We start from the raw sequence: 16,625 nt of genomic DNA on the forward strand, positions 1-16,625 counted from the left end.
TCTTACAGTTTAATATCATATATTCTGTGTTAATATATGTTATATCTACACATGGAATCTATGTAAGCAAATGCAGGTATTAATTTCTAAGTCAACAGATTCTTAAAATAGGAAGATACCACACAATTTCAACCTAATAAAAGTCACTTCTGTTTTTAGAAAACTAAAAATTGATGCAGCAAAAGACTTTGCTGCAGGGAGGGCCTGAGATTGGGTGGTTTTTTCTTCTTTTCGGTATTTAATTCAACGATACACAATGTAGTACATACAAGCAAAATACAATTGAGATACTGTTTTCTTTAACATTCCTATAGGAGACCAAATTCATTTGCATTGGAGTGAACACAATTACTGATTTTTAACTCATGAAAGACAAATTCATAGCTTTTTCCTACACTATCTCATAGTATTCACACCATCTCAGTGAAAGAATGTCTAGAACCACTTAGTTACTTCCTAGAGGTGGGCAGCAGTTGCATTTTTCAAAGTTTTGTTTCTCACAGAATCATTCAACTTTAGATACAAAAGCACATTCAAGTTAGCATGTTCAAAACAAGGCATGCAATATGTGTGTATGTGTGTGTGTGTATATATATATACGCATATACACATAATTTTTAAGTTAACCTTCATCAACACCAAAAATGAAATTTGTTAAGGAAGTTTCCAAAACTTTTAAAAGCATTTTAAAGCTTACCAGCTTTTTCCTCTTTAATAAACATTTGACCATATGTACTACCAAGAAATACTGATAGAGAAAAAAGATTCAAACACTTTTATTCAACAGAGCCTGAAACCAACAAAGAGAAATAAATGCTTTATGTGTGGTTGACATTAGAATAATTTGCATTTAATAAGAATGAAACATATGTTGTAAAAAGAAAAGAGTTTTCTATTTCTAAGTGACCTGAGAAAATAATGGTATCTAGTCTATTATGCTATTATAAAATGCCAGAATATTTAACAAAAGATACAATTGGTAAGCAAATGGCATGCCAATAATTTCATAAGATAAAAACATCTCCTCCCAAACTATCATTAACTTTAAAAAATCTATGATATATTAAAACTAATTCTTGAGAAATCAAAGAAATCACTACAATACAAAGAAAATGCACTCAATTGTTGAATGACTTTTAAGTAAGCAAGCAATGAGGATGAACTGTTTTCTTCCCATTTTCACTTCAACTAACACAAAAACCACATATAGAATTGACTTAACACTGCCAAATTTACTTCTAACTTGTTAATATTCATAGAAATGCAACACAAGAACACCAAAATAGTCTCCATATAACATAAAAGCTTTGGTTTCAAATGTCACAGTACCCTGGGTTTAGAAAGCCACCAACGTGGTAGTGTCCAGGACATGAGAACATACAGCTGCTTCATCCCTGAAGTCTGATCTCAGTACACAATACCGGTCATTAGCTATCTCTCCCTTAGCCTGCAGTACAAGTAGCTAATTTCTGCATTTAAACTAATAAAGGAAAGGAAAAAAGATTAAAACCATCCAATCAGAAATGATGCAACTCCTCTACAGCAGCAGCTTATGCATACATTTGGAATGTTAAACATTTTCAGTGTAGTGAATCATACACAGCGCATTTTAATCTACCTCCTGGGTATTTCACATCGCCCACATGCTCAAAGAAATCATCAACTAATAGGGCTGTATAAATCCTAGAATGCTCTTTACTTAATTTATACTAAAAACTGGGGACATGCCTTTAATTCTGAACTCTTAAACAGAATAAGATTACTTAAATGACATTCTGGCTAACAGCAAATAATCTTCATTTTGAAAGAAAAAAGATAAAAAGTAGTACATTTGTGAGAAGTTTTAGGAGCTGTTAATAACTTTAGATAAACCAGTATTTCACGTATACTACAAAATCAAATGCATACTGCAACATGAAATGAGACACCAACAAAGATAAAATTCTAGTGATTTTTTTTTTTTTTTTTTTTTTTTTTTTTTTTTTTTTTTACTAATTATAACCCCCAAAAGTATTCACGACCACAAACAGCCAACAGAATTAGACATTTACAGAAACATAGTGTATCAAATATTTGGAGTAGTTATTTCACTGTTCAATATATTCATTCTGCAAATTTTCAAGTGTTATGAGATAGTAATTTATATTTGCAGTAAATAATATATCAGAAAGCTTCAACTTGGACTTCTCAAGCAAAAAATATTATTTTAAAGAAAAGTATACAAATTTAGAATACCTTATTGAAAACCAATTGGTTACATATTACATCTTTCCCAATAGAGGAAAGAACTAGCTTAATATTATACATGAAACCGCAAATCACAACTCACCTTTTTTAAATTAAAAAAACAGGATTTAAGTAATTTTCTCATATTCCACAGAAGTCATTAGCAAATAGTTATTCTGTTGCTTACTTAAAATAAAACATATCTGGAAATGTGGCACACAATTTTTAAAAATCCCTTCAACAACACATCTAAGTATTTATAAAACGAGGGTAGTTTGTTTTAAAATCTACTCAACCCTGGCAAAAATCAGGTGGTTACACTGTTGACTGATAAACTGTAAAGGTAGTAATCAAAAACTTCACTGAACAGCTCCAGTCCAGCTACCTAATGACTAATGGTGAAGAAATGTATGTGAATGGGATATAAACTAAGTTTCGACACACAGCAGAAGAAAAAAATTTAGAATGAGTAATAAAGGGCCCAAATTTAAAGTCCACAATAAACTTTAAACAAAGATGTTTTCTCATTCTCTTCTCATGTTAGCAAATCACTGTGGAGAAATCCAACCTCCACAAAACTTGTTACTCCGTCATTAACAACAGTGCACTTAAATATAACTATAGATTTCACAAGGGTATTTATTTTAGCCGCAAACATTTCTTACAAGCAACAACAACAAAATGCTCAGAAGCTATACTCAGTAGTCTCAGTGACTGAAAAAGTCCGGCTTTTAACTGCCATCCAATCCAAACAACCCACTTCTTTAGAAAGCTATGCAAAATATTGACCCCTTACTGAATTATTTTACTATTCAACATTAAACTACCTAAAAGAGAAAAGTAATTAATCGCTAAGTTTAGTTAAGCAATTTAGCTGACATAGTAAATATTTACTCTTCGCATCTCACAGGAAGTCTTGACAAGCATTTGCTGCTATTCTGCTGGGGGTAGGGGCGGGAGATGGGGGTGGGAGGCAATTTTTGATAAACAAGTTACAGGGTCCCAGCGAACTGAACATAGCTAGTGTTCGCCACCCCGACCCCCAATTAGGCACCAGATATTTTCCAAGAACAGTAAACACCTTATATAATGAAAGTAAAAAAAAAAAAAAAAAAAGTAGCTTTCTAAACTATGCATCTCCACTAACGAAACAAACAAAAGCCCCTTTAAAAACTACCAAAAGCACGTTTTCTAAAGCTGTGTGTACGTTTTTTACTTATACGTAAGGCCAATCGCAAAAAAAAACAAAAAAAAAAAAAAAAAAAAAAAAAAAAAAAAAAAAAAACTAAGCAAAGTATATTTACCTTAGCTTTTTAGAGACTGAGTAATCAACTTCCATGATTTTCCCATGCAATTCCACTTTACCTTTAAAACAGAAATTAAAGCACTCAGAACCTTGCTTAGATCAAGCCCGCGGGGGTCTAGGAGGGGCACGCACGGAACTCCACGCTCGGGCTCCGCCTTCGGGCGCCCCCAAGGGGTCTCCTACCCGGATCGAGCTGGGCGAACTTGGTGCCCAGTGGAAAGAAAGGTGGGCGCCCCGTGTCTCGGGACAAGGCGGGAAGGGTGCGAGCCCGGGTCGGACCCCAGGTATAGCCGTGGGTGGCATTACCGGAAAAACAAATTTAATAAAGAGCGGCGCCAATTTGAAAGGATGAGCTCATTTGAAACTCAAGCTGCAGGGCTGGCGCGGCCCCGCTGCTCTCCCGGCCCCCACCTCTCCATTCCGCTAACCCGGGGCCCGAAGTCTCCACCGGGCTCCCCTCCCTGCCCTCTCCTCCCGGTGGCCCCGAGAAAACGAGCCGAAGCCCCCCGGAGTCCACCGCAGCGAGAGCCCTGTCCCTGCCCGCTCCAGGGTGTCACCTTGGCCTCGCCGCCGCCCCGCCCCCACTCCACACGCCGGTGGGGAAGGGGCTCCCGCCCGGCCGGGATTCGGGGGGCGCCGGCCGGGGTCCGGGGGCCCGCGCGGCTGGGAGCGGAGCGTGTGCTGGGGAGAGTTGGGGAGTGCGCGCGCGCGAGTATGTGTGTGTGTCGCTCTCCGTCTCCCGTCTGGGCTCCAGCGCGCTCGCGGGCCCCCCGGTCGCCTCTTTCCCGGTTCTCAACCCGGGCCCCCACCGAGTTGAGACAGGGCACCTCGTAAAAAGGTGCTTCTGGCCGAGCGGGAGGCGGGGGGACGGGCGGCGGAAAGCCCCCAGCCCCGAGTTCTTCTCAATAAAATCGGACAAAAAATTCAGAGAAAAATAGGAGCGCTTGAGAGAGCAAGCGAGAGGGGACTGAGGCTCGGGAGAGGACCGAGGGGATGTGCCGTCGTGCGATGGCTGGGGCTGGGGGAGCCCCGAGACCTCGAAGGGGGTCATCAGGGTGGCGCCGAGGGGGTGCCGAAAGTGGGGGGCCGTGGGGCGAGGTGGGGAGGGGGCTCGAAAGGAGAGTGCGGCTCAGGAGACGCCAGAGGGCGAGAGGTCCTGGGCACGAGGCACGGGAAGAGAGAAGGTCCGGCCGGGGGAGGAGGAGACGCTGGATTTGGGGAAGGGGGTACCCTGACAAAGGGGGTGACAGGAAGGTCAGGGGAGAAGTGAGACGGGGGACGCTCAAAGGGTGGGGGGCGGGGGAGCTCAGAGACCAGTCTGGGGCGCCAGGGGAACGAGGGGGTGCCCCTAAGGAGCCGGCGAGCCTCGGGAACCCTCGGAGCGGCACGGGGGGCGCCCCAAGGCTGCGGCCCCGAGGGCTAGGGCAGAGTCCGGAGCTGTGGGGGGAGGGTAGCGGGCCGTCCCAGGAGCGGGCCGGCGGCGAGAGTTGAGGGTCTGGTGCGTGGAAGTGAGCGTGCGGGCGCGGGAGCCGCCGCCGGGCGCCGCCCGCCGGACTCGGCCTCCCTCCCGGCGCCGTCCCGGCCTGAGCGGGGCGAGGCGGGGGAGGGGGCCGCGCTGAGTGCTCACCCGAGAGGGTCTCGATGGCGCGGATGGCCCAGTTCTGGTCTGGGTAGTCCACGAAGGCGTAGCCGGACTTGAGCAGGACCTGTCCCGCCAGGGGCAGCTTCCTGTCCCCAAAGAGCTGCCGGAGGTCGTCGGCGGTGACGGCGGGGCTCAGGTTCCCGATGTAAAGCTTGTTCATCATCCGTCTCTTCCCCGAGAGCCCGCGGCTCCCCCGGCCCGGTACCCGGCGCTCCTCGCCTCCTCCGCTGCCCTCGTCTCTCCTCCTCCTCCACCCCCCCTCCCCGCCCTCCGCCCGCCCGCCACCCACCCCCACCCTCAGCCTGGCTCCCCCCACCGCGGCCGGCCCGGCCCGCCCGGGGGCAGAGGCGGAGGCGGGGACTCGGCGCGGCTGCCTCCTCGGGGCAGAGTCCCGGGCCGGGCGGCGGCGCGCGGACAAAGCGCTCTCTCTGCCTCCCTCTCTCTCCCTCTCAAGGCGGTGGCGGGAGGAGGAGCAGCGGCGGGCGGCGGCAGCGCACCCCGCGTGTGTCTGTGTGAGAGTTTGTACGGGCGTGTGCGCAGCCGAGAGGGAGCGAGCGAGCGCCCCCTCCCCGCCCCGCGCCGCTGCGCCCCTTGCCTCGCGCCCCCAGCGCTCGGCAGTGGCTGCTTGGGCTCCGGCCCCGCGCCAGGCGGGCGGAAGCGGGTCGCGGCCCCGGGCTGGGGCTCCGGGCGCCGGAACCCCGGGCAGGCGCGGCGCCGAGGCCGGGCGAGCTGCGGGGCGGGGAAGGCGCGCCCCGGGCGCGGGTGGGAGCGCGCGAGGGGGCGACGGGGAGCCTCGGGCGTGGGAGAGAGAGGGGCCGCGAGTGAGCGCGGAGAGGGGTGTGCGCAAGGTGGACCGGATGTGAGTGCGCGGCTACCAGGGTGAGCGGGAAGGTGTGTCCCGGAGGTGAGAGGCGAGGGCAGGCTGGGAGACAACAACTTTCGTAGCGACTTGGCCGAGGCTGGCGCCCTGCGCGTTCCCGGGCCGTGCGCTTGCTCTGAGACCCGATCCCTGCCACGCTCTCCGAGGCGACCGAGCGGCGCGTGTGGTCGAAGGATCACGCGCGGGAGTCGGGACGCCTGGGACCGGGGTCGGCCGGGCCCTCGCGGGCCGTGCTCGCGGGAAAGTGGTTCTCGGTCCCGGGCCTCAGTTTCCCGACCGGAGAGGGAAGGCGGAAGGCCAGCGCGGAGTCATGTCCCCTCCGCCCAGACCCCGCGCGTCCGGAACCCCGCGGCAGGCGGCAGCCTGACGTTGGCAGCTGCTCTCTATTCTGGGAAGTGCCGAGGGCTTCCCGGGCGGCCGCGGCGAAAGCCAGGTGGCGGGTGGGGAAGCGAACGCCGAGGGGCCAGGGGCTGCGGGGAGGCCGGAGCGCTGGGGTCAGCGGCCGGGGTACGGATGCTCGCCGCCTGGCTGCGCGGCCGGTTCAGCTCCAAAGCCAGGGTGGTGGGAGGCGAGGGTGGCTGGAAGCGGAGGAGCGCAGGCTGTGTAGGAGTTCCCCGAGCACTGGGAAGGGCCGGGAGAGGAAAGAGGTCCTTCCAAGCGGAGGAAACAACGTGACCGACGGAAGAGGCAGGGTTGGGATGAGAGCAGGCTGGAGCCGAGGGGCTCGGGCAGGATCCAGACAGGCTAGAGCGGGCTGCAAGTTCCGGGGCCCGGCTGGAAGCCTGATGGTTAGAGCCTGGTCCCGGCCAGGAAATGAAATTCTACAGGAGGGAGAAAAATGGCAGGATTCAGAGGTGACGAGGCAGAAGATTCCAAGCTCTGGACCTCTGGGGGGCCTTTGGGAGAGTTGAAGGTTTGATCGTGGAAATACTGGGTTTTGTGAGGGCGTTGGGGCGCGGGTGCGGGGGGTGTCCCTGGGTGGAGAAGTCACGAATGTAGGAATGGAACAAGTTCGGGTCTCCTGACTGGGTCATGAAGTAGTATTGTCTTTCCCAAGCTTTCCTGTTGGTGAGCGGCGTGGAGGTAACGGGTCTTGCTGGATTTTGTATTTTCCGCAAGTACTCCCAGGTGATTCTGGTCTGGGAAATACCGTTGGAGTGGAAGGCCTAACTGCCCCGGACTCAGGCCTTCTCTCTGCCCCCAACTTTGTGCCCTGAGATGTTCCAGCATTCTTGAGCCTAAGTTTCTTCATCTATAAGGAGATAACCAGTCCTCGCAGGGCTATTGTGAGGGCTACAAAATGGGTAACTGCCTAGCGTGTTGAGAAACGGGTGGTCAGATGGTTTCTGACCTGTTTCTCTTCTTTCCACCAGGAAGTCATGAACTTTTAAAAGACTTTATTCTAGAGAAGGAGATCTTCTTAACTAATTAGGTGTCCAGAGGAGAAAATAATGAATCCATTTTCACCTAGATATTTGCAGTTATTTGAATTCTGGCTTTTGTCTCAACTATTCACATATTTTTTCTCTCTCTCTAGAAAAAGAATCGGATTTTACTGCTCCAGGAGTTGAGAATGAACTTGGTTACTAATCCCCAAAGTAATAGATAAACTAGGTGTGGATGCTTCTTTACTAAATTGTATCAGAGAATCACAAATGAACATAACTTGTGCATGCATAAACCTCAGCAGACTGAACTAACCATCTTTAGATTATTTACACACGTGCTCCTAATTGATATGGTCACCTTTATATTATAGGACAGCACGTTTGCTTATTCACGGGTACATGTAAAGGAGAAATGACAGTGGCAGGAATAGTTGGCCTCATTCCTCTCCAACAGGTTAGAAAAGCTGTTTTGTTGTTGTTGTGTAGCATTTTAGATACATCAATTATTTAGTCCTACTGTAAGACGAAAAACAGCTTCACATGGGCAGTAGACAATGTACAGATTCTTGGCAGAGGTGGTGTATCAGTCCATTTTCATACTGCTCTGAAGAAATGCCCAAGACTGGGTAATTTATAAAGAAAAAGAGGTTTAATGGACTCACAGTTCCACATGGCCTGGGAGGCCTCCTCATAGCGGAAGGTGCAGGAGGAGCAAAGGTACATCTTACATAGGGGCAGGCAAGAGCATGTGTGCAGGGGAACTTCCCTGTATAAAACCAGCAGATCTGGTGATACTTATTAACTACCACAAGAACAGCATGAGAAAAACCCACCCCCATGATTCAGTTACCTCCCACCTGGTCCCGCCCATGACGTGGGGATTACGGCAGCTACGTTTCAAAATGAGATTTGGGTGAGGACACACCCAAACCATATCAGGTGGCTTCTGGTGAACTGTTCTTACCCTGCTTCACCAAGTCACTGAAACTTTTTTTTTCTGAGAAATAACTGCTCTTTGCTGCACTTGTCAACTGTCCTGCTAGAGTTTTGGAAACAGCGGGGCTGCAGAAGGAGGGCTTGAACTGTAAGTGTGATGGAGGCCATGCTTCCACTATACCCCTGGTTTGCAGCATCTACAGTGCCTTATCTTAGAATGCAGAGTTATTTTTCACATGATAGAGAAGGAGTAGGGGACCTCTGAAGACAATAGGGGACAGCATCCAAATGCAAAACCAGAAATCCAGAGACCTTGCTCCTGCCAGACAAAACTTATTTTCTACCTGTTTTCTCTTGAGTTCCCCTACTTATCCCTCCCCCAGAGAGCTGAAACAGAGATCATCTTGATTGATCTAGACTTGGTTTACGCCTGATAAGCCAAGATTTTATGAACGTTTAACAGAGGTCAGAAATTTAGAGAAAATCTTATAGTAGGCATATTACCTTTTAAAGCATGAATTAACTAATGTTTTCCTCAAGAGTTTCAAAGGCAGTACAGATCCTCATGGTTTCCCAGTGATTCTTTTAGGCAAGACAGTGATAAGGTGGCTGGGACAAGCTTTCTTAATCCTTTTCAGGTAGGAAAACTGAAGCCCAGGAAAGTATAATTTTTTCTTGATCACACAAAGGGCCTGAAACACACCTGGAAACAACATTTTAGTCTAACAACAAAGAGTTCATAAGTATTAAGTTTTTTTCTTTTTTTCTTTTTTTCTTTAAAAAAAAAAAAAAAAAAAAAAAAAGTCTTACTGTCACCCAGGCTGGAATGTAGTGGGGTGATCATGGCTCACTGCAATCTCAAACTTCCAGACTCAAGCAGTCCTCCCACTGTAGTGTCCCGAGTAGCTGGGACTACAGATGCATGCCACAATGCCCAGCTAAAGATTTTTTTAAGAGATGGGATCTCACTATGTTGCCCAGGCTGGTCTTAAACTCTTGAGCTCAAGCGATCCTTTTGAACCTACAAAGCCATAGCGGAATGTTTTTTGCTCGACTGATAATGTAGTCAGTATAACCAGTGTCTCTAGATAATGTGAGAATTTGAAAGAGAAAGTCAAGCCTATTTGCTGGCAGGCTGGGGCATAACCAACATTTGGAGGTAATTTTTAGAAGGTCTTGCACCTGTCTGTGCAACAGGAATGATTTGGTAGTAGGGTAATGTCCCTTAGACCTGGTGCCAACCATTTTGGCACCAGGGACCGGTTTCATGGAAGACTATTTTTCCACAGATGGGTTGGAGGGTGGTTTCATGATGAAACTGCTTCACCTCAAATCATCAGGCATTAGTTAGATTCTCACAGGGAGCATGCAACCTAGATCCCTCATGTACAGTTTAAAATAAGGTTCAAACTCCGATGAGAATCTAATGCCACCGCTGATCTGACAGGAGGTGGAGCTCAGGCAGTAATGCTTGCTTGCTCCTCACCTCCTGCTGTATAGCCAGGTTCCTAACAGGCCATGGTACCAGTCCATGGCACCAGGGTTGGGGACCTCTGCCTTAGACACCTTTTCTTGAGTTGGCATAAGATAATTGCCTTATGCCAGTTACTTCACCTGTTTGAGCTTCAGATTCCTCGTTTGTAAACTAGCCCAATTGTTTCCTCAGTATAAATTCTAGCCCTTCTCCCCCTGCATTTTCATATTATGCAAATGCTAGGCCATTTCAGAATTCTGTCTTTTTGCACATTTGTTCTCTTTCCCTGGAATGCATTTCTTCCCCTGGTAAACTCCTGTCTTCCCCTGACTTGGCCCCATGATACACATAGCACTTCATTCATACAGATAAAAAATATTTTGTCTAGTGATGTTTACAACTTTGTGAATATATTGAAAACCATTGAAGTGTATTTCAAGTGAGTAAATTTTATGGTATGTGAGTTATATCTCAATTTTTAAACATGGAGGGTGGAGGGAAGCCTTCCCTACTACATGGTGGGTTTCTGGAGGAATGAGGTCTTCTCATTTTCCTTTTTGAATTTCGTTTGGCCAGTATGAAACCTGGTCCATAATAAAGTCTCAGATAATATTGTTGAATAAACAATGACCATCTGAGGTTTGTTCTAAGGATTAAATGAAGATGTATGTGATGGTATTTATCTTGCATGATCCCCTTGTTGAATTCATTTATTCATGGCACTGTGTAGTGCTAAGCACTGAGGATGCAGAATGAATAAACATCATCCTGATCTCAAGGAATTTATGGTCAGTGGAGGAGGCAGATGTATAAACAGACCATAACATGGCATTAGAGGTGCCACCGTAGACTTTGTGAGCATACAAGATGGAGCATCCCATTCAGCCTAGGGTTGGGGAATGGAACATTGATTTTGGTTTTGAAGATAATTTTGAATTGATTTTGGTTTTGAAGGATAATTAGGGATTTACTAGAATACAAGGCATAAAAGAGGAAATACATCATAGGCAGAATAGCATATGCAAAGGCACAGACACACAAAGTATCTGTTCCACATCTGAAATCCAATCCAAATGTTAACCCAGAAATGTTTGAGAACAAGACAGAAGAAATAATGCAAAACAAAAAAGATTCCCAGAATCAAAGACATGGATCTCCAGATCAAAGAGGTTTGCAGAAGGCCCAGCAAAATGAATGGTAGAAGATCTAAAAAGCACATCATCATGAAATTCTGAACTCAAATTATAAAAGCATCTGGACAAAACAGGTCGCATACAAAGGAGTTGGAACAGGAATGAGAATGTATTTTCCTAAAACAAAGGAAACTAGGAGTCAATAGAGCAATACCTTTAAAACTGAGTGGAAATTATCTTCAATCTAGAATCCTAAACCTAGTGAGACCATCAGTTTAAAAAGATATGCAAGAATTCAGACATGCCAATTTGGGGGACACTACTGGGAGATAAGTGCCAGCAAAACCGTGGAAGAAGACTACCTGGGATTTGGAAAATAAGGAATCCAACATGGCAGACTCTGAATTTAAAAATCCAGAATGCCTGTGACGCAGCCATCCCAAGAGCAACCAGCACAGATTGGAACAAGAGGATAGATGGCTCAGAATGAGGTCTGCAAGGAACAACAACAACAACAAAATGGAACTCATTTGTATGAGTGCATAATGATTATTTCTGATAGGATGGCAGACATGTTGTAGCATTTGGAAAAAATTAATCACAAGTATATGGAAAGCCAGACAAGTGGGAAAACAAAGAAATCATTAGCCAAAGGAAAAATACGTGGTCGTACAAGAAAGGAGCAATGGTCATAGGCTCAACAGTGAAAATGTTTGTACAGTCATAGTGTAAACACTGATGTATTATCCAAACTGCATAAAGAGATCTTACAAATCAATTAGAAAAAGACAACCATTGGAAAAACGAGCAGAGTATGAATGGGCTAATTCACAGAAGATGAAACTCAAGCTCAACTCATGAGTAATTGGGGAAATTAAAACTATTCACTAACTGGGCATGGTGGCTCACGCCTGTAATCCCAGCACTTTGGGAGCCTGAAGCAGGAGGACTGCTTGAGGCCAGGAGTTCAAGACCAACCTGTTCAATAAAGTGAGACCCTGGCTCTACAAAAAAAAATTTAAACATTAGCAGGGCATAGTAGTACATACCTATAGTCCTAGCCATTCAGGAGGCTGAGACAAGAGAATTCCTTGAGTCCAGAAGGTTCAGGCTACAGTGAGCTATGATCATGCCACTGTACTCCAGCTTAGGTGACAGAGTAAGACCCTGTCATTTATACATATATATGTACATAAAATCAAACTGACAAAAATCTTAAAATTCTGATGGTTCAAGGGTCTTGTTGAGGATATGGAGCATCAGAAACAGTCATCCACTGCTGGAAAGAGTATACACAGGTACAATTACTCTGAAGAGTAATTCATCAGTATCTAGCAAAGCTGAAGATACAGGCCCTGAGTACGGCCTGGCAATCTTTCTCCAAGATGGTTATTATCTCACTTTCAGCTTCTAAGTGATCATTCTCCACCCGGGGTCTCAACTGATAACCCTGCTTTCTATTTCACTGAGAGACTAGAAGCAATCAGAAGAGCACTTCAAATATTTGCCCACATACTTGCATCTGTGCCCATAGACTCTGTATTTCTTATATTACTGTGGATGACCATGCATGATTTAGAAGTAAAAATTGATGACTCCAGAGAAAATAAACATCCACACCCTTTGACCTAACAATTTTCCTCTAAAGAAATTCCACATTTTCGCAAAGAAACATATATGACCATTCAATGTAACACTGTGATGGTGAAAAATTTAAATGTCCATAAACAATAAAACTGATACATTGTAGCATAGCTGTAAATTGACGATTATATATTGAGTCAAAGGGGACACATGTTTGTTTATTTTCTCTGGAATCATTACTTTCTCCTCACTTCCGTATGAAATGGGCAACGTGCCAACATTAAACACCTAAACAAAAGAAAACCAAACGTATGCTAAGTGAAAAGTTACAGAAGGATGTTATATGAAGTTTTCTTTCTTTCTTTCTTCCCCGCCCCCCCCCCCACACCCCCAGAGATGAAGTCTTGCTTGGTCACCCAGGCTGCAGTACAGTGGCATGATCTCCGCTCACTGCAACCCCTGCCTTCCAGGCTGAAACATTCCTCCCACCACGGCCTACCGAGTAACTGGGACTACAGGTGTGCACCACCACACTGGCTAATTTTTTGTACTTTTGGAAGAGATGGAGTTTTGCCATGTTCCCCATGGTTGGTCTTGAATACCTGAGTCCAAACTATCCATCCTCATTGGCCTCCCAAAGTGCTGGGATTATAAGTGTGAGCCACCACAGCTGATCTATACAAAGCTGAAAACATGCAAAGCAATTCTGTTGTTGATATGGACACATTTGTGTGGCATAATTGTATAAAAATGTGCATAGAAACAACAAACTCCAAATTGGGGATAACTATTACCTTTAAGGAGGGAGAAAAGGGAATAGGAGAAGATGGAAGGGCACACATAGAATTCCAATTTTTTTTTGTTTGTTTGTTTCATGGAGTTTCACTGTTGTGCCCATGCTGGAGTGCCATGGCGCAATCTTGGCTCACCACAACCTCTGCCTCCCGGGTTCAAGCGATTCTCCTGCCTCAGCCTCCTGAGTAACTGGGATTGCAGGCATGCACTACCACACCCAGCTAATTTTTGTATTTTCAGTAGAGGGGATTTCTCCATGTTGGCCAGGCTGGTCTCAAACTTCGGACCTCAATTGATCTGCCCACTTCGGCCTCCCAAAGTGATGGGATTACAGGCGTGAGCCACCGAGCCCCACCAATTTTTGTTTTTTAAAAGTAGGTGGCAGGTACGTGGGTGTTACATTTTTATTACTTTTAGACAGGTTAATTCTTGTCAGATGTGCATCATAATCACCAAGAAAACCTTCAAAAATACAGATTCCCAAGACTTACCATGAGAACTCCTGAATCAGAATTTTCAGAGTGGAAGCCCAGGAATCTATTTTTCTTTTGTTTTATAGTACGTTCTTAATATGGTTACCCAGAATCTACATTAAAAAAAAAAAAAAACTAAAAGAATATGTGTGTGTGTGTATATATACACACAATAATAATACAAGATGTCCCATATACTCTTTACCCAGATTCCCCAAATGTTAACATTTGTTTTATCTTTTATGTTTCTCTGAATTATATGCCTAAATACCTCAGTTTGTATCTGCTAAAAAAAAAAAAAAAATTAGGCCGGGCATGGTGGCTCACGCCTGTAATCCCAGCACTTTGGGAGGCCGAGGCGGGTGGATCACCTGAGGTCAGGAGTTCGAGACCAGCCTGGCCAACATGGTGAAACCCCCGTCTCTGCTAATAATATAAACATCAGCCGGGCGTGGTTGCACATACCTGTAATCCCAGCTACTCAGGAGGCTGAGGCAGGAGAATCACTTGAACCCGGGAAGCAGAGGTTGCGGTGAGTTGAGATCACACCATTGTACTACTGCCTGGCACAAGAGCGAAAACTGTGTCTCAAAAACAAAAACAAAAACAAAAGACAGAAAAAAAAAGTCTATTCCCAGTACAATGATAAAAACCAGTAAATAAACATTGATACTATAGTCTGCAGACTCTTCAAATTTCAAATTTTGTGAATTGTGTCAATATTATTATTGCAAAAGAAAATCCCAAATCATTTGTTGTGTATGGTTATCTTGTCTCTTTACTCTCCTTTAATTTGGACAGTTCTTCAGTCATTCTTTGTTTTTTATGGCATTGATGTTGTTGATGACTACGGGCTATTTATTTGGTAGAATGCCATTGAATATGAGTTTGATGTTTCCTTATGATTAGATTTATGTCTTGCAGGAATGCCGCAGAGGTTATAATTGTGGTCAGATAATGTGCATTGTCTCTGGAAGCACTTGTTCATTGGTCCCATTTTTGGTGATGTTAACTTTGCTCCCTTGGTTAAGACAGTGTGTCAGTGTGTATCAGGTTTCTTCATTGTAAAGTTACTAAGTATCTCTTGGGGAGATACTTTGAAACTATGTAGATACTCTGTTACTCATCAAAATTTCAACCAAGAGTTTTAGTATCTAGTGTTGAGTCTTGCTTGGATTAATTATTATTGTGGTTGACAAGTGGTAATTCTGATTTCATCATTTCTTTTATATTTATTAGTTGACTTTCTACTGTAAGAGCTTTCCCTTCATCCCATGTATTGTATCACTGTGGACAAATGGATTCTTTTCTTTTCTCTTCTTTCTTTCTTTCTTTCTTTCTTTCTTTCTTTTCTTTATTTTCTTTCTTTCGTTTTTATGATGGAGTCTTGCTCAGTCTTGCTGTGTCGCTCTGAACCACGCTGGCCAGGCTGGTCTCAAACTCCTGACCTCAGGTGGTCCGCCCACCTTAGCCTCTGAAAGTGCTGCGTGAGCCACCACACCTGGCCTGGATCCCTACTGTATTCAAAGTGCCATAAATGTTTACTATTAGTAAGTATTTTGATGCTCAAATTGTCCCAAATTTGGCCAGCAAGAGCTCCTTCAAGCTGGCACTTGTGAACTTCTGTTATTTTAGGTTTGTACTTTCTCTACCTTGACTATAATCAACCACTTATCCAAGGAGTCCAGGTACTTTTTAGTATTTATAAACCAAGATCTGCGTGCTACATAATACTCACTGCTACAAGAATATCATTGATTCTACACCCTCTTAGTTGGAGAAGGTAGGTAATGTATTATATACATAAACATACACACAGACCTACACCTGTCTATTCTGGCTGGTGGTGTATTAAAAATCACAAGTTTGGGCTGGGCACAGTAGCTCATGCCTGTAATCCCAGCACTTTGGGAGGCCAAGGTGGGTGGATCACGAGGTCAAGAGTTCAAGACCAACCTGGCCAAGATAGTGAAACCCCGTGTTTACTAAAAGTACCAAAAAAAAAAAATACAAAAAAAAAAAAAAAATAGCCGGGCATAGTGGCAGGCACCTATAATCCCAGCTACTTGGGAGACTTACGCAGAGAATCACTTGAACCTTGGAGGCAAAGGTTGCAGTGAGCTGAGATCGTGCCACTGTACTCCAGCCTGGGCAACAGAGTGAGACTCCATCTCAAAAAAAAAACACACACAAGTTCACACTAATACTTTTTTGGTTAGTTTTGTTTTGTTTTGTTTTTGTTTTGTGATTGATTGTTTTTTTGTTTTGGGTCAGAATCTTGGTCTGTCGCCCAGGCTGGAGTGCAGTGTCGCGATCTCAGCTCACTGCAACTTCCATCTCCCGGGTTCAAGGGATTCTCCTGCCTCAGCCTCCCAAGTAGCTGGGGTTATAAGTGCCCGCCACCACGCCCGGCTAATTTTTGTATATTTGTATTTTTAGTAGAGACGGGGTTTCACCATGTTGGCCAGGCTGGTCTCAAACTCCTGACCTCAGGTGATCCACCCACCTTGGCCTCCCAAAGTGCTGGGATTACAGGTGTGAGCCACCACACCCAGCCCACACTGATACTTCAGATTCCAATGAAATACTGCAAGATTCATTCTTCCCACTTTTCATATTTGTAACTCCTTCAATAGTGAGAAACCTGGCTCCCATTATCTATAATATATTTACTTATTCAGTCTTACACACTTAAAATTGGATTGATTCATTTGCTTCTGTTTCTTCTGGTTTTTTTTTTTTTTTTTTTTTTTTTTTCTGGTTGTTGTTGTTTGTTTGTTTTTGTTTT

The 16,625-nt window shown here is 45.1% G+C and overlaps 1 protein-coding gene across 5 annotated transcripts in view; it reads right to left on the reverse strand.

Annotated features, from left to right (window-relative positions):
• IGF2BP2 (insulin like growth factor 2 mRNA binding protein 2) overlaps positions 1–5,427 on the reverse strand; it is a 191,348-nt gene extending 185,921 nt beyond the window's left edge. For 3 of the 5 annotated variants that reach the window (XM_050780252.1, XM_050780249.1, XM_050780250.1), the window contains exons 1-2: positions 5,160–5,427; positions 3,531–3,591 (exon numbers count right to left, since the gene is read on the reverse strand). In XM_050780252.1, the coding sequence (XP_050636209.1) occupies positions 3,531–3,591; positions 5,160–5,337 (239 nt within the window). In that variant the 5' untranslated portion in view covers positions 5,338–5,427. The remainder of the gene's footprint in view (positions 1–3,530; positions 3,592–5,159) is intronic. The other 2 variants (XR_007723455.1, XM_050780251.1) reach the window with 1 other exon arrangement.
• Positions 5,428–16,625: the final 11,198 nt, after the last annotated feature.

The sequence above is a fragment of the Macaca thibetana genome, chromosome 2 (assembly GCF_024542745.1).
Source record: "Macaca thibetana thibetana isolate TM-01 chromosome 2, ASM2454274v1, whole genome shotgun sequence".
Classification (NCBI taxonomy): Eukaryota; Metazoa; Chordata; class Mammalia; order Primates; family Cercopithecidae; genus Macaca; species Macaca thibetana.